This window comes from Chiloscyllium plagiosum, chromosome 1 (genome assembly GCF_004010195.1).
Source record: "Chiloscyllium plagiosum isolate BGI_BamShark_2017 chromosome 1, ASM401019v2, whole genome shotgun sequence".
Lineage (NCBI taxonomy): Eukaryota > Metazoa > Chordata > Chondrichthyes > Orectolobiformes > Hemiscylliidae > Chiloscyllium > Chiloscyllium plagiosum.
This window is the reverse complement of record NC_057710.1, coordinates 76892397-76917163: the sequence shown is the minus strand read 5'-3', so window position 1 is coordinate 76917163 and position 24767 is coordinate 76892397. Positions and strand designations below refer to the sequence as shown.

Sequence of the window (24767 nt, the reverse complement as noted above, 5' to 3'; positions counted from 1 at the left end):
TATCAGAAAGATGTTGTGAAACTTGAAAGGGTTCAGAAAAGATTTACAAGGATGTTGCTGCATTTGGAGGATTTGAGCTACAGGGAGAGGTTGAATAGGCTAGGGCTGTTTTCCCTGGAGTGTCGGAGGCTGAGGGGTGACCTTATAGAGGTTTATAAAATCATGAGAGGCATGGATAGGATAAATAGACAAAGTCTTTTCCCGGAGGTGGGGGAGTCCAGAACTAGAGGGCCTAGGTTTAGGATGAGAGGGAAAAAGATATAAAAGAGACCTAAGGGGCAACCTTTTTCATGCAGAGGGTGGTACGTATATGGAATGAGCTGTCAGAGGAAGTGGTGAAGGCTAGTTCAATCATAACATTTAAAAGGCATCTGGATGGGTATATGATTGGGAAGGGTTTGGAGGGATATGGGCCAGGTGCTGGCAGGCAGGACTAGATTGGGTTGGGATATCTGGTCAGGATGGACAAGTTGGACCAAAGAGTCTGTTTCCATGCTGTACATCTCTATGACTCGAAGTGAAAACTAACCAAGTTTGTCCAATCTCCTCTCATAGCTAATATCCTCCGAACCATGCAACATCCTGGAAAACTATTTCCGTACTCTCTCCAAAGCCTCCATATCCTTCTGGTAGTGTGGTGACCAGAAACGTATATAATAGTCTAAATGTAACCTAAAGTTCAATACAACTGCAACACAATTTGCCAATGTTTATACTCTTTGCCGGACCAAAGGCAAGCATTTCATATGCCTTCTTGACCACTTTATCCACTTGTGTTGCCACTTTCAAGGAACTGTGAACTGTACACTTAGATTCCTCTATAAGTTGATGCTACCTGACATGCTTCCAGATTAAACTTCATCTGTCGTTTCTCCACTTAAGTTTCCAGCCCATCTATATCCTACTGTATTCTCTGGCAATCTTTCACACTATTCATAGCTCCCCCAATCTTTGTGTTGTCCACAAACTTACTACTCAGGCCACTTATATTATCTTCCAAATGATCTATATATATATTACAAATAACAAGGGTCCCAGCACTAATCTGTGCAGAAGACCTTTGGTCACAGATCTTCAGTCTGAAAAACACCCTTCCATTGCTACTCTCAATCTTCTATGACTAAGCCTGTTCTGTATTCAACTTAACAGCTCTTCTCAGAGCCATGTCACTTCACCTTTTGAATAAGCTTGCCAATGTGGAACATTGTCAACCAATCACTTCCTCAAAAAACTCAATAAAATTCGAGAGACAAGACCTGCCCCCAAAATGCTATGCAGCCTATTGCTTAGAAGTCTATATTTTTCAAAATGTGAGTAAATTAATTGCATAGTGTTTTGTACCATTCACAACTCCTCAGATACTGAAGATGTTCATGTTTAAATGCAGTAAGATCTGGACAATATCCAGGCTCACCCTGACAAGTGGCAGTGACAGTCGCGCCACACAAATACCATGCAATGACCATCTCCAATAAGAGACAATCTAACAACCGCCCCTTGACATTCAGAGTGTTACCTTCATTAAATCCCTAATTATCAACATCCTTGGGATTCCCATTGCTCAGACACTCAACTGGACTCATCACATAAACACAATGGCTAATAGATCAGGTCTGAGGCTAGGAATGATGCAGCAAGTAACTCAGCTCCTGACTCCCCAAAGCCTTACCAAGACACAAGGATCAAAGGAGGACCGTGGTGGAATACTCCCCCTTTGATTGCAGGAGTGCAGCTCCAACAACACTGAAGAAGCTTGACAGCATCCAGGAGAAAGCATCCCACTCGATTGGCACATCCACTCCGTTCTCCACCAATGTTCAGTAGCAGCAGTGTATACTATTGACAAGTTACACTGCATAAATTCAAAGATCCTTCCACAGTGCCTTCCAAACCCATGACCACTTCAATTGAGAAGGACAAGGGCAGCAGATGCATGAGAACACAACCACCTACAACTTCCCTGCCAAGCTGCTCACCATCCTAACTTGGAAATATAATCAACATTTTTTCACTGTCACTGGTCCTGTAATTCCCTCCCCAACCTACAACATGTGGACTGCAGCAGTTCAAGAGAGCAGCTCATTACCTTCTGAAGGGCAACTCAGGATGGGCAATTAATGCTGGTCAACCAGCGATGCCCACATTCGACGAGTGGAAGAAAAGTCCTATCCCTAAGAATCTTCTCCAATTATTCCCCTACTACAGATGCAAGGCTTGCCAGCCTGTAATTTCCCAGATTATCCCCATTGCCCTTCCTAAACAAAGGAGTATTATTCTGCAGTCTTCTGGGACCTCTCCTGCGACTAGGATACAAAGATTTCATATCAGGCCCCTGTAATATCCTCAGTGCCTCCCTCATCATGCCCTGGCGATGTGTCTACCTCAACGCTTTTCAAAACACCCAACATCACCACCTTTTTTATATTGACATGCCCTAGGATATCAACATCGCCCTTCTAAGACTCACCATCTCCTTCTCCTTTGTAAATACTAATGCAAAACACTCAATAATGACCTCATTCACTTCTTTCGGCTCCATGTGTAAATTTCATCTTTTGTCCTCGAGTGGACCCACTCTTTCCCTGGCTACCCTCTTGCTCCCTTTGTGTATATAAACAGCTTGGGATTTTTCTTAATTCTGTTGGCCAAAGACATTTAATGACGCCTTTTAGGCCTCCTAATTGCTTGTTTGGGTTCTTTACTGGTGTGTTTGGTACATGGTGAGGTAGTAAAGTGGAGACAGAAAAGCAAAAATGAAAGAACACATATGCCTGAATGATTGAAAATTCTTACCCAAAGTTCTGAGGGAGAGTCAGCATTTCTCCCAACATAAAGTTCTCTGCTCCTTTAACTGTAGAGGGATCATCCTTCATAAGTTGACTGAAAAGATCTCCTAAGGCAAAAACAGTAATTTGTCATAAGACCACAAGACCATAAGATACAGGAGCAGAATTGGCACTTCGAGTCTGCTCTGCCATTCAATCATGACTGAAATGTTTTTTAACCCCATTCTGCTGCCTTCTCCCCATAACCATTGATCGCCTTGCTAATCAAGAACCTCTCCCGGCCATTTTCCAACGGTCCCCCATCCACTCTTGCCTTGTAGATGTCTAAAACAAATCTCGAATTTTTTTTATTCTATGAGCCAGTTACTCTCATATTTCATCTCATAGTTGTTCTGGAAACTAACCTCTTCTGAGCCCTCTCCCTACTTAACTTTTCCCCATAATTTCCATACAACTGAACCCAACCTCTACCTCCCACCCCAACTATTTACTTTAAAGCCCGAACCACAACCCTGGTTATGGTGATTCACAGGGACTCATTATGAAAGCAGAAAACATCCTGGAATTCATTAGTAATGTTAAGAGCCCCAGAGCAAGGATTTTATGCTGAACATAGAAAGACCCTCAACGTGTGTTAAGCTGGCTTGTTACACCATCTGAGACTGCAGAATGAAATTCATATGTTAATTTTAGTGTTTTGCATATAATTCTGGACACCACGCTATAGGATGGATGTGAATGCATTTGAGAAATGCAGAAAGGTTTACAATAATTCCAGGAATGAGAAACTTCAGCTATGAGGATACACCAGAGAAGTTGGGATTGTTCTTCTTGGAGACATGGTAGCTAAGGGGAGATTTTAGGCAGGAAATGTGTTGTGAGAAAAACCTTTCTCACACAACTATTGAAGGTTGAGGATACAGTACAGAAAAGTGGGCTTTGGAAAGGACATTGTTGTAAAAACAGACAGATATCAAACAACAATTAACAGGTCAGATAGTTGTGTGGTCATTACATAAACTGAGCAAGTCAATTGATAGAAGTAGTAAAGGAATGGGACAGGAGCACTCGGAGGAGTGTTTATTTCCAAGCTACAAGGGGAACCTTTAGATCTAGGTTATTTTAGAGTCAATTAACGAAAAGGAGCTTGGGATTCAAATCAATCTGAATTGTACAGACACAAAGATGAGGTAATTGTCAAGGTGTGCTGAAATAGAACGTAGAATCACTGAGACGTTAAAATTAACATATGAATTTCATTCTGCAGTCACAGATGGTGTAACAAGCCAGCTTAACACACGTTGAGAACTGCAAATATTGTCAGAAATGGATTTTAGCATTCCTAGAAATGTATTGACGAATATTGTGACTGAACGGACCGTATAATCCTGTCACAAAGCTGGTTAGGCAAAATGAACTTGCGGCTTCACAGAGGCATTCTTGCCTTTGTTCAGATCCCATTCCAAACTCTAGCACATAGAGATTGCAGTTCTGGATTAACATTCAGTGGAAAACCTGTGACTGGTTGGTAGGGGTTGAGTGCAATATGTCCAGAATGTCTGCACACAAAAGACAAAAAGTCAGCCTAAAAGAAAAGAAAGGACAAGTAGATTTATGTCCTGTCTCTTTTGGCATCACATTGGATGATTCCAAAGCACACCATAAAATGGCATTGTGAACACCACTTTATTTTTGCAGGATGCTTTCTAAGCAATGTGCCTTTGCAAGGTGATATTTTACATACCAAAATGGGAATTTTCTAAAACAAACGTAATAGACTTCACAAGAAGTGACCCATGTCTGTCATATTTGTATTAAACTGTCACTGAAAAGGACTGAAAGGAGGAAACAGAACTCTTAAGTACACAGAAAACTTGCATATAAAGTAACAATGAATGTTTAAAAATTCTCAGATTACCAAAAGGTTGCCTCTGAAAAGGAAAAAAAAAGTTAACACTCAGATTAAAATCAGGCTGCGTCACAAAGTGTTATACGTTGATACTCTAGCCAAAATGATAGCGGACTGTTTTCTAATACTGAATGACTATCCAGACTCACCAGGTAGATCTCTGTCTTCACAGGTCACTGGCAGGTTGGTAAATAATGTCGGTTTGGTTAATCTCATCACTATAACATAAAATAAACAAAGAAATATAGCAAAAAGTCAAATCGACCAGGTTAAAAAAAGTTTGTCAAAATCAAATTGCATTTGACACAAATTTTATACCATTAGGCTATTTAACCAGGCATTAACTACTGTTAAAATATTAAAAGGTAGAGTATTATTGAACATTGGAACAACAGCAGATCATTCAGGCCCTTAAATCTGTTCTGCCATTTAAACAATTTTTGAATAGTCAGTAGTTCAACTCCAATTACCAGCTTTTTGCCAGATCTCAAAGCTTTATCCAACAAAACCTAGTAATACAAAACTTTTAGAAGTAATTAATGTTTGTTTATAAAATTGAATTTTTCAGCAAGTTCAAACATCTTTAACAGAAATGACAAATTCACACTAGTGTTTAATTATTGCGGTGTCCCTGCAAAGGTTCGACTACAAATTGCTACCCATTGGGAATTCACACAAATGGTTTGTGATCTTCTTTCATGACACTGGCAACAGGTCACTATGCTTCAGATATAACAGTTGGTCATCTTGCTGGTATTCGCTTTTGTAGCACAGGGAACATGTGGTAGATAGTGAAATGATTTTCTTCCCAGTGATTATTGTTTACCGTTCATGGATTCTAATAATCGTACAAAGATAAGACAGGATTCTAAATTCACATCTCATTTCTATCAGGGCAGAACACATCTCTGAAAATAAAGCAAGCACAGTGGTTTCCAATGATAATTGTTTTTTTTAAATTACACAAGACCCCAGGAGTTTTAACTAATGTTTTGGGAATTAAACCCTGTGATTTTGTTGATTCGAGCTACTGGCACATTCCACATGAGTACACGATAGCAATTGTGCTACTGAACCAATAGTCCAGAAGCATAAATTAAACTCAAGACAATACAGCTTAAAATGCACCCAGCAATCTGAACCCAAATTAAAAAATAAAAAGGGAAAATGTTGAAAACTGATAGCAAAATCCAGCTAGATTATTAATGTATTTTAAGAGTAGAAAATATGTCTTTTCACAAACTGATCTACATGCATCCAATCCCACAAGACAGTTGGTTCTTTTTTTCCTATTTCAAAATCCAGCTAGATTATTAATGTATTTTAGAGTAGAAAATATGTCTTTTCACAAACTGATCTACATGCATCCAATCCCACAAGACAGTTGGTTCTTTTTTTCCTATTTTCTAGACTACCTGTTCAGAGATGTTATTATACACCTACACTGTTAGCACAAAAGGTATACCTGCAAACTAGGTTATTAAGGGTTAACTGGACATGGAAAAAAGCAATTGAAAGAAAATGTGAAAAACAGGCTTAGCATAAAAAGCTTGTTTTGGCTGGAAGGTAACTGCAATGACCTTGGCTGGCTTAGGAACAGGTTGTTTTGTAGCCTTACCTGGATTTGTTTGTGAACACCAAGCACAGAGAAATGCTTGGGAAAGTACTCAGGCATGGCAACGCAGCATATGATATCAGATTCAGAATAGTATTAACACTGGGGATTGTTGTAAACTTTCTGGACACCGAGTGAGGATTCTAGTCAAAAGTGTCAACTGACCTCATGGATGCACAGTGGAGCTAATCTGGTACTTTGCTAAATGATCATTCCTGGTGTAATTTGCCACTCAGTTTCAGAAACTGGTGAAGTAAGGGTTACTTGAGGTAGTTCATTGACACTATAATCCTCCCTTGTATTGAGCCTGTCCAGCAAATCGTGGTGGAGGCTACAGCATCATAGATTATCTACAGAAGAAACACTCCTTTAGCAAAATTTCAATTTATTGCAGTATAGTATACGTACATTAGTCAGCTATAGTTTGTAGGGTGCTCAGGAACTGGTACACAATACCTCCAAAAATGTGAATAGACCCTTCATCTCCAGTCATAGACTGTCTGACATCAGTAGACTAGGTGGAGCCAATGCAACATGATAACTAACCCCTTCAGAACCATTATCTTATAGAACAAGTGAGACCAAAGCTTCACAATTCAATTCATTTTAAGATAGTGTGATCAGCATTATTTTTCTCATCTTTGAATAAAGTAAGTTTTGAAACCCAGTATGTCATGATTTGGCTGTCATACACATATATTGGAGGCCAATGAAGTTTTATTGAGAATCATAACTGGGAAAAGAGGATATGAAATGAGGAGAGATTAAATAGACTAGGACTATATTTTATAGAGAGTTTAGAAGAATGTGATGTCATCTAATTGAAACTTTGAAAATTCTTAAAGGACTAGACAGAGTAGATGCAGAAAACATGCATGCCCTAATTTGGGGGTGGTCGAGATCCAGGGGACAGAGTTTCTAAATAATTTTAATTGAGGACTGAGATGAGAAATTTGTTCACAAGATTGTGAACCATGGAATTCTCTACCCAGAGGGCTATGGAGGATCATTTAGAATCTGTTCAAGATAGAGACTGATAGATTTCTAGATAATAAAGATAACAAAAGCTTCTAAAAATGATGGAGCAGACTGGAATGGCTAGCTCCTGTTCCTCATTTCCTAAGTAAATATACATTTAGTGCAATGTTAAATGCATGTAATGAGTTTCAAGCTTTTAACAAATGTGCTTAAAAGAGCATTTTTTGCTTCATTCAGTAAAATTTATTGATTGCTGACTGGAGACAAAATTTGGAAACTTTAGTAGCAGTCTTATGGACATTCCTGAATTTACTATGCATGGGTAGACTCTAGAAGCTGCCAAAAATTTTGGAGGAGAAATGGCAGCAATCACAGACAGTATTTACTCCAAAAACAGGCAATGAAATTTCACTTATTTAGAATGAATGTGATTGTCTACTGGGAAAGAGGGAATTGTATAACTGAAATGGCCTTTACCTGAATAACACTGGGATGAGCATCCTGGAAAACCACAAATACAAGAGGTAGGAAATAGTCAATCCAGCTTGAGTCTATTCCACAATTCATAACCATCTTGACTGATCATCCATTTAAATTTTCCTACCTGCTTCCACATCCCTTGAAGCCTTGAGAAACAAAGACTTGCTTATCCCAGCTTTAAAAATGTTTAACAATTGAGCATCCACAATCTTCTAAAGTATCATTTTGAAGTAGAAGTTTCTCATTTCAGGTATAAACAATTAACTTCTTAATCTAAGACTGTTCCAGACTCCTGAGTCAGAGAAAACCTCTCACCTAATCCCTTCAGAATCTTGAATGTTTTTATAACATCATCTTTCATTCTTAACCATTGTGTTACGGTTCTTTAAGGAAGTAACAAGCAACATGGATGAAGGGGAATTGGTGGATGTGATATACTTGTGACTTCCAAAAAGCATCTAATCAGGCATCACATTGAGGGTTACTACACACAAGAATTCATGGTGAGGAGTATAGTATAACCATGGGTAGTGGATTGGTTAGCTAACAAGCAATAAGTAAGGATAAATAGGTCATTGTCAGATTTGCAAGATATAACTGCTGTAGTGGCACAGACATCAGGGCTGCAACCTCAACTATTTTACAAACTATATTTATAACTTGGAACGAGAGACCAAACGTACAGTTGGCAAATTTAGTAATGAGACAGGTTATAAAGTAAGTTGAGGTCATAGATTTAAAAAGGAAGTTAAATAGGTTAAGTGAGTGGGCACAAAAAATGGCAGGTGGAGTATTTGGTGGGAAAATGCAAACTTGCTGACTTTGGCTTGAAGAATAGAAATACAGTATGTTCTTTAAATATAAAGATATCATAAAATTCTGCAGTAGAGGGGGATCTGGGCCTCCTGGTACATGAATCACAAAATGTTAGCAGGCAAATACAATGAGTGATTGGGCATCAAATAGGCATGTTGCTACTTAATGCAAAGGGAATGATCTTTAAGCAGGGAGTTTTTCTCCAATTATAATCAGACTTAGTGAGATTATGCACATCAGGAATCCTGTATATTGTTTTGGTTTCCTTACTTGAGAAAGGATATAATATCAGAGGTAGTTCAGAGAAGATTCACTCTGCAAAGAAGAAATTAGGCTTATGAGGAAGGCTGAATAGTTTTGGGCCTGTATCCACTGAAGTTTAGAAGAAAGAAAGATGATTTAATTGAAATATAAAGCTCCTGACAGGACTTTACAGGCTGAATATAGGAGACTAGAATTAGGACACAGTTTAAAAATAAGAGTTTCTCTTTCAGACAGAGAGGAGAAGAAAATGTTGTCTCAGTAGGTCATTGCTTTGCAAAATTCTCACCCCCAGAGTGATGGTGGCAAGGTCATAGACAGAATTTTACTAGAAAGGTATAAAAAAAGTAACAGGTGGACAGGAAAATTGAGCCACAATCACAGTCATGAACTTATCAACCTAACTTGCACACTTGTACGTCCAATTTACTCAGCCTCTAATCCCAAGAACAATTTTTTTGGTGTACTGCCTCCAATGCAGTTCTCTCCTTCCTCAAAAATGGAAAGTAAAATTGAAAACACTATTCCAGGTGTGGTCTCAAAATAATTATAGCAATATTTCCTCATTTTTGTACTCTAATCCTTTTGCAGTCAAGGCTAAAATGTTATTTGCACTAATTGTTATCTACACCTGCATGCTATGCTTCAGATTTAAACACAAAGTTTATGTGAACAAAATTTCCAAGTTTCACGTTATTAAAAAAATTCTGATTTCCATTCTTCGGACTGAATTGAATAATCTTGTGTTTCCTGGCACTATAACCATTCTGCCATTTTGTTGTCCATTTACTTAGTTGTGTTGAAAACAAGGACTTACATTTCCACCTAGCATCATCAGCAAACTTAGCACAGGAACATAGCTTAAATGGTTTACCCAACGCCTACCAAGTATGCCCCATTATTCATTAGGATTATGAATGATCGAACACTTCAGTATTTTTTATTTACCCCATCCTCATAATCCTGTATGCCACTGGTAAGCAGATGTGTTATTTCAACAATATTATTTAAATAGCAGAGGACCAGCACTAATCCCTGCAACAGCCCATAACTCATAACCCACCAACGTGAACATGTCCCAATGATGTCCACTTTCTGCTTCCTGTCCATTAAGCAATCATTTATTCATCCGAATAAATTCTCGATATTTGCCTATTAAGAGAGTTTTAAATTAAACAGCTTCAAGCAAGTGGAGATTTGAATATTTGTAAAAGAGAAAGGACAATGTGACAGTGTCAATAGGATAGGATAATACAACAGGATAAGGACAATAGGATAGTGATAACCAGAGTGCAGAGTTCATTAGGAAGGGACAAAACAGAGAAGATTTATTTATGACCATATTGTAAAGGATGTTCTAGGTAAGAGTGATCGCATGATAGAATTTCACATTCAACTGCAGAATGAGGAATATGGTCCATTATTGGTATCTCAAACTTAAAGGCATTAAAGGTGAAAAATATGCAATACTGCAAAGAATTGTTGTAGGTCAGAACATTGACGAAATTTTAGAAATCAATAAAGACTGGCTTAAAAAATGAGGGGAAAGTAGCAGGAAATTAAGATCAGATAGTAAATGTTTCTATGGATATAGAATACAGTTAATATTAACACAAATACAGTTTTTATTAAAAGAAACAAGTAGCTAAAGTGAAGGTTGTTCCTTTGAAGAATGAGATTGGTGATTAATAATGGGAAATAAGGAAACAACTGAAACTTTGAATATTTTGTCCCTGTCTTCACAGTAGAAAACATTTTTAATAATGGTCAATAGAAAAGAAGGAAAGGGAGGGGTGGCTACTTGAAACAATAACTAGAGAAAAAAGTATTGACAACACCAATGAGACAGAAGTGTTACTAGTCTCATGAACCTGAGGGCTTGAAGTGACTGAAGTCATAATGGATGCATTGATTATAATCTCCAAAAATTCTCTAAATTCTGGAAAGATCCCAGTAGATTAGAAAACTGCAGAAATATCACTTCTATTAAAAAAAAATGGACAGAAAGCAGTAAATATAAGCCAATTAGCCCAACACCTTGCATTGTGAATATACACGGATTAGTGAGGGAGCAGTCAGATATTTAGTAAATCAGATAATAATCAGTTTTATGGAAGGGAAATACCATTTCTTAAATTTATTAGAGTTCTTTGATAATTTAACAGGTAGGTTTGATAAAGGGGAAGTAATAGATGTCATGCATTTGGATTTCCATAAAAGGCATTTGATAAGATGGGCACGTGGGCAGCACAGTAGTTAGCACTGCTGTCTCACAGTGCCAGAGAACCGGGTTCAATTCCTGCCTCAGACAACCGTGTGTGTGGAGTTTGCACATTCTCCCAGTGTTTGGTGGGTTTCCTCCGGGTGCTCCAGTTTCCTCTCAGTCCAAAATTTGCAGGTTAGGTGAATTGGCCATGCTAAATTATCCGTAGTGTTAGGTGAAGGGGTAGATGTGGGGGAGTGGGTCTGGGTGGCTTGCTCTTCGGAGGGTCGGTGTGGACTTGTTGGGCTGAAGGGCCTGTTTCCACACTAAGTAATCTAAATCTAAAGATATCACATGAAGATTTACTGCACAAGATCAAGGTTCATGGCATTATTGGAAATATGTTAGCATAGAGAGGGGTTTGGTTAACTAACAGGTCATAAAGGAAGGATAAATAAGTAATTTTCAGCTTAGCATGCTGAGTGAAGTGCAACAAGGATCAGTGCTAGGGTTGCATTTATTTACACTCTATGTTCATTATTTGGAAGAAGGGATCAACTGCACTGTAGCCAATTTTGCTGATGATACAAAAATAGGTAAGATAACAATATGGTGCGGAAGATGCAAAGAGTCTGAAAAGGGAGCTAGATAGGTGAAGTAATCAGAGGCAGATGAAGTATGATGTCAGAAAATGTGACGTTACCCAATTCGAGAACAAAAATGCGTGTCCGTCCTTGCACGTGAATATCAAATAGTTAGCATGCAGGTATGACAAGAAATTAGAAAGTGCAGAGTTTCCATTCCTGCAAAGGATCAGAATATAAAAGTAGCCAAGTCTTGTGACAACTGTACCTGGAGTAGTTTATACAATTAAGGAACTAAACGGCTTGCTCCTGTTTCCATTCTTTACAAATCTATATAAACATTGTGGTCAGTCCCTGTGCACACGAAGCATATAGCAGGCATGGTCCTTGAATTTTAATTATTGCTGCGAATTAAAGCCTGTTCAAGAGGTCACATGAAGACTTAAGCATGCTGTTCAGCCAATTGGTAGACATTTCAGTTTCCAATTCAAAACAACGGGGTGGTATAATCTCCGAATTGACTTCATAAGCTTGAAAGCATGTACAAAATTTTTCACAAATATGAGAAAAATGGATAAGGTAAATAGTTATTACATAATATTGGCATTAATATTTTGAGCCAAAATTCTGAATCATGGCAAAAAACTACTAAGGTTTAAACGGAGAAGATATTCAGCTTTGAAAATGTGTAGATTCTGTGAATACAACTCTTCAATAGATCATAAATTACAAACAAAACGTCAGACATGTTTATACTTAAAATGCATGGTCTGATTGGTGCTATTGTTCAGAGACTTGAAGGTTAGCAAGTTGCTTGAGGGCATGGGTTTAGGGTGAGAGGGGAAAGATTTAAAAGGAACCCAACGGGGCAACTGTTTCACACCGAGGTGGTGCATGTAAGGAATGACCTGCCACAGGAAGTGGCGAAGCTGGTACAATTATAGCAGTTTAAAAGGTATTGAGATGGGTATAGGAATAGAAAGGATTTAGAGGGATATGGGCCAAATGCTGGCAAATGGGACTAGACTAATGTAAGATATCTGGTCGGCATGGACGAGCTGGTCTGAAGGGACTGTTTCCATGCTGTACATCTCTACGACTCTATGACTACCAGCCCACTCACATAGAAAAGTGGGTCCGTAGTATGGTGTAAGGCTGGGAATGAATATGTTAAAAGTTTTAGATTTAGATTAGATTAGATTAGATTACAGTGTGGAAACAGGCCCTTCGGCCCAACAAGTCCACACCGACCCGCCGAAACTCACCCATACCCCTACATTTACCCCTTACCTGACACTACGGGCAATTTAGTATGGCCAATTCACCTGACCCTGCACATCTTTGGATGGCGGGAGGAAACCGGAGCACCCGGAGGAAACCCACGCAGACACGGGGAGAACGTGCAAACTCCACACAGTCAGTCGCCTGAGGCGGGAATTGAACCCGGGTCTCTGGCGCTGTGAGGCAGCAGTGCTAACCACTGTGCCACCGTGTGATAACGTGTCCATCAGTTACAAGCAAGTTAGAAGGGTGTTCATGAAAGTTGACAATTCAACATTATTCATTGCTTCTAAACTCAGGTAAATAAAAGACAAATGCAACATATTTTTTAAATATTTATTTCCAGTGTAGTTACACATTTTATGCAGACCATGTTTCATTCAAGATTAAATCTGGACAGTTTTCATTCTCATCTCCAATACAATTCTGAACTGCATCATCTCGCCTGCCCTGCTAAAAATGTAAATAATGAAAGTGCATTGCACTTTTGCTATTCTCATTTCCCTTTCTTTCCTCATACTGAGAGATTGCACCACAGCATCAGCATCCCTTGAAACCATTAATTAAGTACCAACTCGGAAAACACTTGATGCATAAGCTTTTGTTTGAACAGTGCAATCAACTTTGAAGATGGCATGATCCAGTTGACAGCCAACCACTATAAACATTCAATACTTCAGCTAAAATCACTGGATTGGGGCCAGAAACTGGAATTTTAGTTATCTTTCCATTCTCCTATGTACAGGAATGCTGAAGCCATGATCCCTATCCTAACTAAAACAATTAACTCAAGTGACCAGGATATTAAACTTAATTTTCAGTTCAAAATGACACAATGCCATTGACCATTTACTAATGCCCTGCAAAACACCTCTATGAAAAACACTTTTAGTCGAGATCAATGAATGAGTATTTCTATACAGAAAACACGTTCAAGGAAATTGCAAAGTGTCTGGGAAGAGGAAAAATTGTTCTGATGAGAAAGTTTATACTAAAAAATACTTACATAGAGTAGCATCATTCATAACCTCAGGACAATCCAAGATGCTTTATAGCTACTTAAGTAATTCTGAAGTTTGGTTATTTCCATTTAAACATGCAGGAAATGTAGCAACCAATTTGTGGATAGTTAGGTTTTTTTTTAAATATAGACTTATTCATGAGATGTGGCTAGGCCAGCATTTATTGTTCAGCATTTACTGTCCATCACACAAGGTAATCAGCAACCTTTTTGAACTACAGCAGATGATGTAATGTAGGTACACATCGTGTAGTTAGAAAGGGAGATCCAGGTATTTGACCCAGCAGCAATCTGTTGTAATAAGTTTAACTAAAGGATAAATGTTGTCCATAGTACAAGAGAGAACTTAAGGGTTCTTACGGCACAATAATAGTGTCCTTCGCTTTGAGCCAAGGGATCTGGGTTTAAACGTGTCCTGCTCCAGAGGTGTGTAATAAGGTCTCTGTACAGATCAATTAGAAAGTAACTAGTTGGGAGAACATCTGGGCCAGAGTGTTTGAGTTAGACCTGTTCTGGAGGTGTGTGTCATAACGTAACAGGTTGATTACAATAACATAGTTATTTTTTAAAACTATAATGTCGAACTCTACATTTTCTTTTAAAGTGCCATGGCATCTTCCTCAGCTCCAAGAAACTGCCACTCTCTATGGTAAAAGACCCTCAGGATGCAACCAAGGAACTGAATAAAATTTTGTATTTAAGTCTCTGAAGTGGGATTTGGCAATATTCTGTCTCAGAGAAGAGTATGACCAGAGTCCAAGGCTATCATGCAAGCTTACTTAAGAGTTTACACAAGCGGTCATTAAAGACAATCTGCTCATTTATCAAAATTACATGTAAATTTGTATTGTTTAAAGTCTACAGACACTGGCAAGAAATTCATATATATTAATGACATTTTAGTTCTGAAATAACATTATTCATAGCTACAAGTTATAAATTAAACCATGTCGATGTACAAGTAAACTGATGTTACCTGCAAGATTTAATACTTGTTTAATAAAATTACCAACATATTCACAGCACATTAGATCACAGAAAACCCATATTTGACCAAGATGTCTATGTATTTTGGCATTACAACCAGGAAGATCACCATGTTTGATAACACTACTCAGTTTAGCCCAGATCTCTTCAAGTTGCTGAGCACTACAATTGGATTGATCAATAACCCATTTTGCCCTTTGAAAAGAATGGAGCTGGAACTTTTCCTTAATTATTTGAAGTCTTCGGCTAACTGCCAAAATGTTTGATCCTTTCATTCTGCTGTATCTCGTAACACTCCATGACCTTTCTGATTTATATTCCTCATTTGTATCTCCACACAGTAAATCAGTCATTTCAGGAACAAATTCTGCAGCAGCTACCTGATTAAGATGATCTTTCATTTGCAGGTTTACGGAGAATTCCAGAAGATCCTCTGTGCAATCATAATTTTGTCTTTCTGCTTTGAATTCCACATCAACCAAGTACTTTTTAATTCTTTGTGCTTCTTCATATGAAATAGTTGGTGGACATTTCTGCGGTTTCATTGGTAAACTTTTCATATGATTTGGAAACCATGGTATGAATCTTTGTGAAATTTTTTGTGGCAAGTCTTCTAACAATTTTCCTGCTATCTTTAGTACTTCAGAAGAACAGTCGTGCTTAGGCCTATAATGTACCACTACTTCCATCTGAATGACAGCTCTGGGCAAAAAGCAATAGTCTCAGCAATGGAATCACCGGAGGCCAATGAATATCACCAAGCCTTTCTCCTTATACCTTCACAAATGCAAATCTATAAGTCATTCAGAATGAAGTGAATTGTCACTGATCGTGCTTCCTTCATCAATTTAGCAGAAGCACAATATTCAGATGCAGCAGTCTATCACCTTCAGGAAGTGCTACCCTGCAGAGATAAATATCTTTGAATATTTCTCGTATATGCAATACTTAAACTAGAAACAGTAATGCAGCTTTTAAAAATTTACTTCTAAAGCATTGATATTTGTCCATAATTTTAGATCCTCTCACAAACATCATCCTAACTGATGAGGAATCTAATTCTGTAGCTTTGCAACCAGTTCAACATACATGCAAAAGTACCAAATACCCAATTTTTGGAAAACAAAAAGCTAAGAAAGCACCTGCTGTCAGTATTGACTCGTGATAGATCTTTGCCCATGCCTAAAATGTATAGTCTGATGTCCCACCCCAGAAGTCCAAAATCACAACCTAAGATGACACCCCAGTACAGTAAAGAGATCCCTTATTTAAAGTAAGTTTGAAAACTGTTTTTTTGTTTTAGTACAGATTGTAAATAAGGCACATTCCCCAAAGTGTTGACTCAATTTCTGTTTTAATGTGTTTACTAAACATGTACAGTCCTTTAAAAACAAACCATAGGTTCAATGGAGATAACCACTGACTCACCAAGTCCCTCTCAGACCCTCACACTCATCACCTCACTTTGAATGAAGAATAAAGCAACCAGTGGGACAGAAGCCACAAGAATAAGTTAAGACTCTTTGGAGAATTGTCAGGCCACTTAGGTTGAAGTCAGCCAATAGGTTTCTTACATAAAAATCACAGTATCAGGAACATAACCTAGTTTTGTTTTCTGCAGCCGCAGGAGGTGCAAAATGTGCCCTCACACTTCCCTGCTTACCTCCATCCAACGTCCCAAAGAATCATTCCAAATCCGGCAGAGATTCAGCTGCATTTCCTCAAAACTGATTTATTGTATCTGTTGCTCCCGATGTAGCATCTTCTCCATCGGAGAGGCTGAACGTAAACTCTGGAATCAATTCAGGGAACATCAACTCCATCTTCCAGTTGCCAGCCATTTCAACTCCCCCTCCCCCAATGACATGTCTAATCTGGGCATCCTCCACTCTCAAAGTAAAGTCACACACAAACTCAAGGAAGAACGCTTCATCGTCCGCTTCAGGAACTTACAACCATATGGCCTTGGCATAGAACTCAGTAGCTTTCAGTAACTCAGTAGCTCCCTCCACCCACCACCTCATCCCAGGTACAACCCTTCCTCTCCACCCCACCCCACCCCACTGACCTGATCTAACCTGTCCACGTTCCTTCCCAACTATCCACTTCAGCTTTCCCACTGATCAATCACCTGCTACCTGCATCCACTGCCCCCATTTATTTCTCAGCTCCATTCCCCTCCCCTAGATCTGATAAAAGGTTCCAAATTGAAAAACTGATTCTCCTGCTCCTCTGATGCTGCTTGACTTGCTGTCCTTTTTCCAGCTCCACACTTTATCGACTCCCACATTTCTTTGAACAAACCATATTCATGCCAAAACTCAATCCCAGAGGAAACAGTCCATTACGAGCCTAATGACTAAACTCTCCAGCAACTGATTATATGCAAAGCTCTTTTACATTTAAACAAAGTAAGAGAAGAAGGGTTGATCACAGAGATATGCCTGTACTGTGATCATGATTAGAAGCGAAATATTCCAGATTATACAGTCTTCCAAAAGAATGTGAAAACTAGGACAAAGCAGGGAAGGATGGTAGCCTTGATTAAAAATGCTGCTACCATATTAATAAAGGAAAGCAATATGCAGAGACTTTTGGTGGAATTGAGATGTCAGGAATTAACCAGATGTCAGGAATTAACTGCAATGCAACTGGTTACAGGGCTTTTGGCAGCAGCAAAGAATTGAAAATGTACTATAAAAATAACCGAAATGTATGATCTGCTTTAGCAGATAATGTATCTGATGTAAAATTATTTACGTGGAGAATTAAAATACAGGCTAGGAAGAGAGGCTCAAGTCAGAAACTTGCAAATTTTCAAGATAGATTTTTTTCAGCAATGTGTTCTAGAACTAACAAAATTGGATGCCACACTATATCTAGCAATGAATAATGAACTAAACTTGACTAAAATGATTTCCAATTATTTGATTATTAACTAACAGTAATTGTAAAATGACCAAAGTCAATGTCAAGTTGTGGACTCTTAATTGTATTTGAAATGGTCTAGCAAGGCAACAGTGCAAGTAAAATTAGAAATGGGCAACAAATGAGCAACCCTGCCAGCAACACTCACCAAACTGTAAGAAAAAAAACCTTCTCTCTCCTGGATTCTGCCAAATGTTTTTAGAGCAGTTGAGTACAATCTAAAACTAGTACTGCATCAGCAGGTTACCTGGCAGTATAGAATCAATCAAGCTGATGCTCCTCTGATTAAACAGTACTGTCAACGTAGAATTAACATTGTAATTTGCAACTGGTTAAGCAAGCTTATGCAACATTTAGCATATTTGCAATAATGGCATTACTTAATCACAGATATCGATTTCAAAGTAACTTAAGTTAAGGGTTTATTTTCACTGTGATAGATCGCTCATAATTTTTCACGTGTCCCGAAGAAAGTAGACAAATAATAGAGATGGAACAAGTCATGCATTGTGACTAAACACAAACAAAGGTTCCAATGGTTTGGAAAGCCACAAATTTAATATTATTGTTAAAGAAAGGAGGGAGACTATAAGGGAATATTTTGACCTCCAAAAGTAACATCTACCACTGCAAAAATGCTGGAATCCATTATTAAGGAGCTAATACCAGACCATTAAAAAAAAAACAGCCAGGCATTAAGGAAATGAACAGAATGCATTTTTCACTGCAAGGGGGATTGAATATAAAAGTGGGGAGGTTATGCTTCAACTATACAGGACATTGGTGAGGTCACATCTAGAGTACTGTGTAGTGGTCACATTTTGTTGAGAAACAATGTAAATGCACTGGATGACATTCAGAGAAAGTTAGGTTTTATCTGGAGTTTAGAAGAGTAAGAGTCAATCCCAACAAAATATGCAAGATCCTGAGAGGTCTTCACAGAGTGACTGGGAGAACATTTCCACTTTTGGGTGAATCTAGAATAGATAGTCACTCATTTTGAACATGGTTTTATAGAAGAAAAATAGATTTGATTAATTTAGAAATTTGTAAGGATGTAACTAGCAATGGGAAAAAAAGTGATCTAGTATTTTTGGATTTCTAAAAGGCATTTTATAAGGATCCACATAAAAGTTTACTGCAAAAGTACATAGGGTGGGGGCACATTTATGTGTATTAGTTAACAACAGGTTACATTAATATGGCAACATTAACATAACTACACATTTTTAAAAATCATTACACCGTATTTCGACAGACTTGAAAGAAGTATCACAAACAAGTTTACCCTGGCAAAATTCACACAGATTTTTTTTAAATCACGCTGGGCACTGACCACTACTGTAATTCATTATGTTGCTCTTAAGTTCCTATTTAAGTTAATCAATGTAAACGCTTATTGATGGCACACAAAAATATTGACAAAGGTTTAACTGAACAGCTTTGAGAGCGAAGCATTAACCAATTCGGAATCTCACTAAAGTAGCAAATTAACTGAAACGAAAGCAGAAGTTGCTGGAGACATTCTGGTAGCATCTGTGGAGAGAAAACAGAATTAGCATTTCGGGTTCTAGTTCTATGAAGGGTCGCTGAATCCAAAACGCTAACTCTGCTTTCTCTGCACAGATGCTGCACAATTTCTGCAACACAATTTGTTTCAAATGTCCAACATCCGCACTGCTTTGTCTAATTTCGTTGCAAAATAACTGACGTTTATACAGGTGATGCTCATGCCTGTGTTCTATCAGAGCTTGGAACACGCTCTCTAATTAGGATCACCGTAATTTCAATGTGACAAACCAGACCTATGGTCTGTGATCTCTTATTCTCATTAACAGCAATGTTGTCGGTTCTGGAAAGTGGAGAAAACATTCAGTACTCAATGGCGCCAACATGCAAACGCCAGCACTCTGCAAATAGATTCTGGATCAGTGTTGCTGGAAGAGCACAGCAGTTCAGGCAGCGTCCGAGGAGCAGCGAAATCGACGTTTCGGGCTTTTGCCCTTCATCATAGAGCTGCGCCGGGAAACAGGAGGCTGCGGTGAAAGCAGATCGCAAACACGGACAGCCAGGTGAAGCTCTCGGTCTCTCCCTGTCCCTGTCAGGGCTGAGTCACTCTCTAAAGTAGGAAAGGTGCGGCGCTCGGGAAGCTGAGACCGGGCTCTTTCTCAGGTCCCGCCACCGCTCTCCATCCGGGCCGAGGTGGCACAGCTCCCGGGCCGGGCCGGGCCTGGCCTAGCCTGGGCAGGGCCGAGCCGGCAGCCGCTCCTTACCTTTCAGCGCCAGCAGATGCTCCTGTTTCGGCTGATTCACGTCCATCTTCACGGCTCTCCTCCCAGGCCGCATGCGCAAACCGCCCTACGGCCCGCGACATGAAACAAAATGACTGTCGGTGCCTGGTGTTTCGAAACTCGAGCTGGCCCGGGCTTCATGTTCCTGCGGAGCGTGACATTATCCAGAGAGGAAAAACAACTCTTCTCCCTGGTTTAACTTCAATGATGAATTATATTTGTGTGTGTTTTATTGTAAGAATTTTCTTTGCAAGTAAATTTATTTTTAATCTTTTTGTGGGATATAAATAAATTAATGTTATTTCTGCAAGTATAAATTCTGATACAGAACAGGAATGAGAAAATACATATTCAGCAAAAAGAAAGGATATGTTAGCATGAGACATGAATACAGAACAATGGTGGATATATGGGCAAACAGGAAAACATCTGTTCTCCTCGCTTGCACAGAGACACGGGGGCCACCGCAAGAAATGCAAAACTTGCGCCCACACCTCCCCCTCACTTCCCTCCAAGGCTCCAAGGGATCCTTCCATATATGTCACAAATTCACCTGCACCTCCACACACATCATTTACTGCATCCGCTACACCCGATGTGGCCTCCTCTACATTGGGGAGACAGGCCGCCTACTTGCGGAACATTTAAGATGGAGTGTAAGTCCTTTAAACTGTCAGGTCAAATGCCCATTTTCAGTGTTGCTATCATGGGTATGACTGTTAAAATTACACTGATATACTGACCATGAGACATAATTAAATTTCTTAGGCTTGTCTGTGCCTGTATAGAACTGGAAAGGAAACTTGACCCATAAGTTCTATCAATGTTTTCTGTGACTGGTGAGCAACAGAGTGTCCTGTAGTCACCAATAAAAAAAAATCAAATTTGGATAGTAAGAATACTTTGTGATTTGATGGTATTTATTGATGATTTTGGCACCTTTCAGTTTGAATAGACCATAAAATGTGAGGATTTTTTTCACCCAGAGAGAGGTGGGAATCTGGAACTAACTGCATGTAAGGGTGATAGAAGCATAAACTGTCATAACGTTTAAGAATTTGATGTGCACTTGCGATGCTGAGACATACACGGCTGGAAACTGTGATCAGGATAGTTAGATGGTTGTTTTTGACTGATACAAACTTGATGGGTAGAAGCACCTTCTTCTGTGTTGTAGACTTCTATGACAATGACCAGCCCATATAACTCCTATGTTATGCCCCTCATAGTGCACCACTTACGATGATTCTTATTAGCGACTCTGTGGCAACCTTTTTTGATCTTCTAGATAAAGGCATAGTATGTTTACAAACGCAAATGAGAATTTTAGATGAAAAGCATTGGGAGACTGGAAGTCAATGTTAATCAACAGCTGATGGTTGAGAAGAATGTTTACTTGGAATATAATAGCTTAATTTTAGATGTGTGGAAGATTGCAGAGACTAGAAGATGAGAGTGTTTCAACTAAAGGTTTAATATCACTGAATCCAGAAATAGCAAGGGCATGACCAGGCATTTCAGCAGCTATTGGGCTGAAGTAGAAATGAAATCACTCTCTCTCTGAATGGAGCAATGATTTGGAGATGCTGGTGTTGGACTGGGGTGTACAAAGTTAAAAATCAAACAACACCAAGATTGAGTTTGTGTTAATGCCCTGGATGTAAGTGCAGTTGTTCATGCTGCTGAAGATTTGTTCCAAACCCTGCCTTACTGACATCACACAGCATGGTGACTTCATCATTGACATTGTAGTACCTCAATACTAACAACACGTTTCACTCTAGTGAAAACTGCTCTTGTTCTGTGTCTCAATACCACTGCATATTGTGAGCATTGGGCGTACGTAGAGGTTCACACTCCATTGACAAATTAGGCAAGAACATTGCTAAATAGTTCACAAATCCAACAAACTCATACACAGAAATAAAACTGTGGATGCTGAAAATAAACACAGGAAACTGCTAGAGAAACTCAAGTGCTGGAGCATTGGTGGAGAGAGAAACAGAGTTAACGTTTCAAATCCAGTACAACTCTTCTTCAGAACTAGGTTGATGCAGTCAGACCTGTTTCGTTCAGTATCTGACACTCTTAAAGCTCTGAAAATCCACACATTTTCAGATGCACCACTCTAGCACCATGTTTCAAGTGTTGTGTGTTTAATGGCTCCCACAGAATTCATATAGATACACTGGCAAAAGAGAATGATGTCACATGATGACACCAAGCTACCCAGTACACTAAAGTACAAATGCATTTCATGAAAAAGACATTGTACACTTCAATGCAGCAGTTGAATTCTAAAGGAGAATGAAGGCAAACCGTAGATTTAGGAACTCCTTAGAGACTATGGTAAAGCAAAATAAACAAGGAAAAATTCTAAGTTTGAAAACAAATTATATATTGGTTACACAAAACTTTGTCAGAAGGAAGTTGTCTGAGGCCTGGAAACGTCATTTACCCTTCTTTCAACCTGTGGTTAGTTTAAGCTATTATTTCCATAGATGTTTTTAAGTTTGTGTAAGATGATACCCTATTATTATTCCGTACTGACACTTATTGAATACAGCCTCTTTAGAATAGAGTTTGTTTTGCAAGACAGCCTAGTGTTCAGAATTCAACTTGGACACTGAGCTTTTTGTTAAATGATTTCTGTCCAAGCCACTTGAACAAACAATTGGGAGATTCTTTGCTGATTTGTGATGTACAATCATCAGATGCAATCTCATGCAGGGGAAGAGGTTTATAATAGCAGAAGTGCAGTCTCCAAGCAAACAACGCTGGGGAGAAGTCCTGACAAGCTTTGAGGTTAGTGGGAAGAAAGCTCCAGGAGCAGAATGCTGCGAGGGTGCCAGAAATTAAGACATCTTACAGAGCTGCTAAAGACGTAAATTTGGGGAACCTATGTTAAATAATTTTGAGCTGAGTTGTCAATTTGTTTTAAGGGCCTCCAGCTGAGATACTAATGGAAGAAAATAGCATGTAGTAAAAGTGCAGGATTTCCTGAAAGAAACCAATTACAGCCGTTTGAATGGAACAAAACACCTTGGCTTGGAAATTGGGGAAATTCTTCAGTAATGTCTAAGTACCTGTAAGGATATTCCTGGGATCAAAGGAGAAGCTGGTTTCTAGCTTATGTTGAGGACGACAAGTATTTGGGATGAAAATGGTCTGCAGCAATAAAGTAGTATCTGAAGAATCAAATCCCTCTGCTTCAATGTTCCCACCATCTTCAAAGAGCCTGGAAACCAACATTCTGCAATGATTTTCCTTTGACTGTCTCCCTTACATATCCATTCCTTAATGCAACTGTGAAGATTTGTCTTATTGTGGCTGATATTAGTTCCAATAAAGTTCATTTAAATTGACTGCAAAAACAGTCTATTTTTCTGCTGTTTGAAATTAATTCTAATAATTCTTGTCTGGTATAATATAATTTGTTTATTTTTCTTTTGCTTAATAAATGTTTATGTTTTTCTGTTAAATGTACGTGTTCAATCTTTTATGGGTATGTTCAGTGACCTCCACAATAAAATAGAAATAAAACTTAAGGTCTATCAGGCCAGGTTTCACTCTGGGATTTGGCCTGTCTTATATTATGCCTCAATCACAACACTATAAAATAGGTAACAGAAAGTCAACTACTCTTCAGTAATAGTATACATAACAGGTTTATAGATGTGAAGTTTTGAAGAGTTCCTTGGTAAAAATGACATTAACCTGTAACAGAGCTGAAAATGTGTTGCTGGAAAAGCGCAGCAGGTCAGGCAGCATCCAAGAAGCAGGAGAATCGACATTTCGGGCATGAGCCCTTCTTCAGGCTCATGTCCGAAACGTCGATTCTCCTGCTCCTTGGATGCTGCCTGACCTGCTGCGCTTTTCCAGCAACACATTTTCAGCTCTGATCTCCAGCATCTGCAGTCCTCACTTTCTCCATTAACCTGTAACAGCCAGTATTACTTATCTGCACTATATAAAGGAGATAATCCACTATTACATTTTTAGATAAGATAGAAACTGGTGTAATACATTATATAAATATACAAGAAACAAATCTATTTAATTAGTTATCACAATCAAATATACCCACTAGATGCTTACATCAGCTCTCTGTGATATCGACATTTGTCATATGTGTAGAGACTAACGACCATAATTCCTACTAAAATACATAAATAGAAATTCTAAAAATAATGTTTATCTTTTTCATTATTTTGAGTAAGATTGTTGAAAGGTTATAGGAAAACAAATCCAATTTGTTCATAAAGCCTATTTTTGAAGGAAGGATTTATCTGCACTATTAGTTTTTCAAACATTGACTTTGTTCTGAAAATAAATGTGATGGACAGTGAAAGCAAATGAAATTCTATTTTAAAAATTGGCTTTGCCATAGGCAGCTGTTTGACCAGGCATGCCATATCAGCCTGGCTAACTAAATGTATTTTGCAGACCTCATAGAGTCATAGAGATGTACAGCATTGAAACAGACCCTTTGGTCCAACCTGTCCATGCCGACCAGATATCCCAACCCAATCTAGTCACACCTGTCAGCACATGGCACATATCCCTCCAAACCCTTCCTATTCATATACCCATCCAAATGCCTCTTAAATGTTGCAATTGTACCAGC

At 38.7% G+C, this 24767-nt stretch overlaps 2 protein-coding genes across 7 annotated transcripts in view; both read right to left on the bottom strand.

Moving 5' to 3' along the window:
* Nucleotides 1–20373, bottom strand: part of trappc13 (trafficking protein particle complex subunit 13) — a 70125-nt gene extending 49752 nt beyond the window's left edge. Inside the window, exons 1-3 of one of the 6 annotated variants that reach the window (XM_043689664.1) lie at nt 20123–20373; nt 4845–4913; nt 2794–2893 (exon numbers count right to left, since the gene is read on the bottom strand). In XM_043689664.1, coding sequence (XP_043545599.1) covers nt 2794–2893; nt 4845–4913; nt 20123–20195 — 242 coding nt within the window. In that variant the 5' untranslated portion in view covers nt 20196–20373. Of the gene's footprint in view, nt 1–2793; nt 2894–4844; nt 4914–15301; nt 15390–16584; nt 16673–20122 lie in introns of those variants that run through there. The other 5 variants (XM_043689646.1, XM_043689656.1, XM_043689638.1 and 2 more) reach the window with 5 other exon arrangements.
* Nucleotides 13259–20191, bottom strand: zgc:101664 (uncharacterized protein LOC450064 homolog). The gene is made up of 2 exons (XM_043689698.1): nt 20123–20191; nt 13259–15825 (listed from the first exon to the last, which is right to left on the bottom strand). Exon 2 carries the CDS (start codon nt 15608–15610, stop codon nt 14861–14863), a length of 750 nt encoding a protein of 249 aa, XP_043545633.1. The 5' UTR covers nt 15611–15825; nt 20123–20191; the 3' UTR covers nt 13259–14860.
* Nucleotides 20374–24767: the final 4394 nt, after the last annotated feature.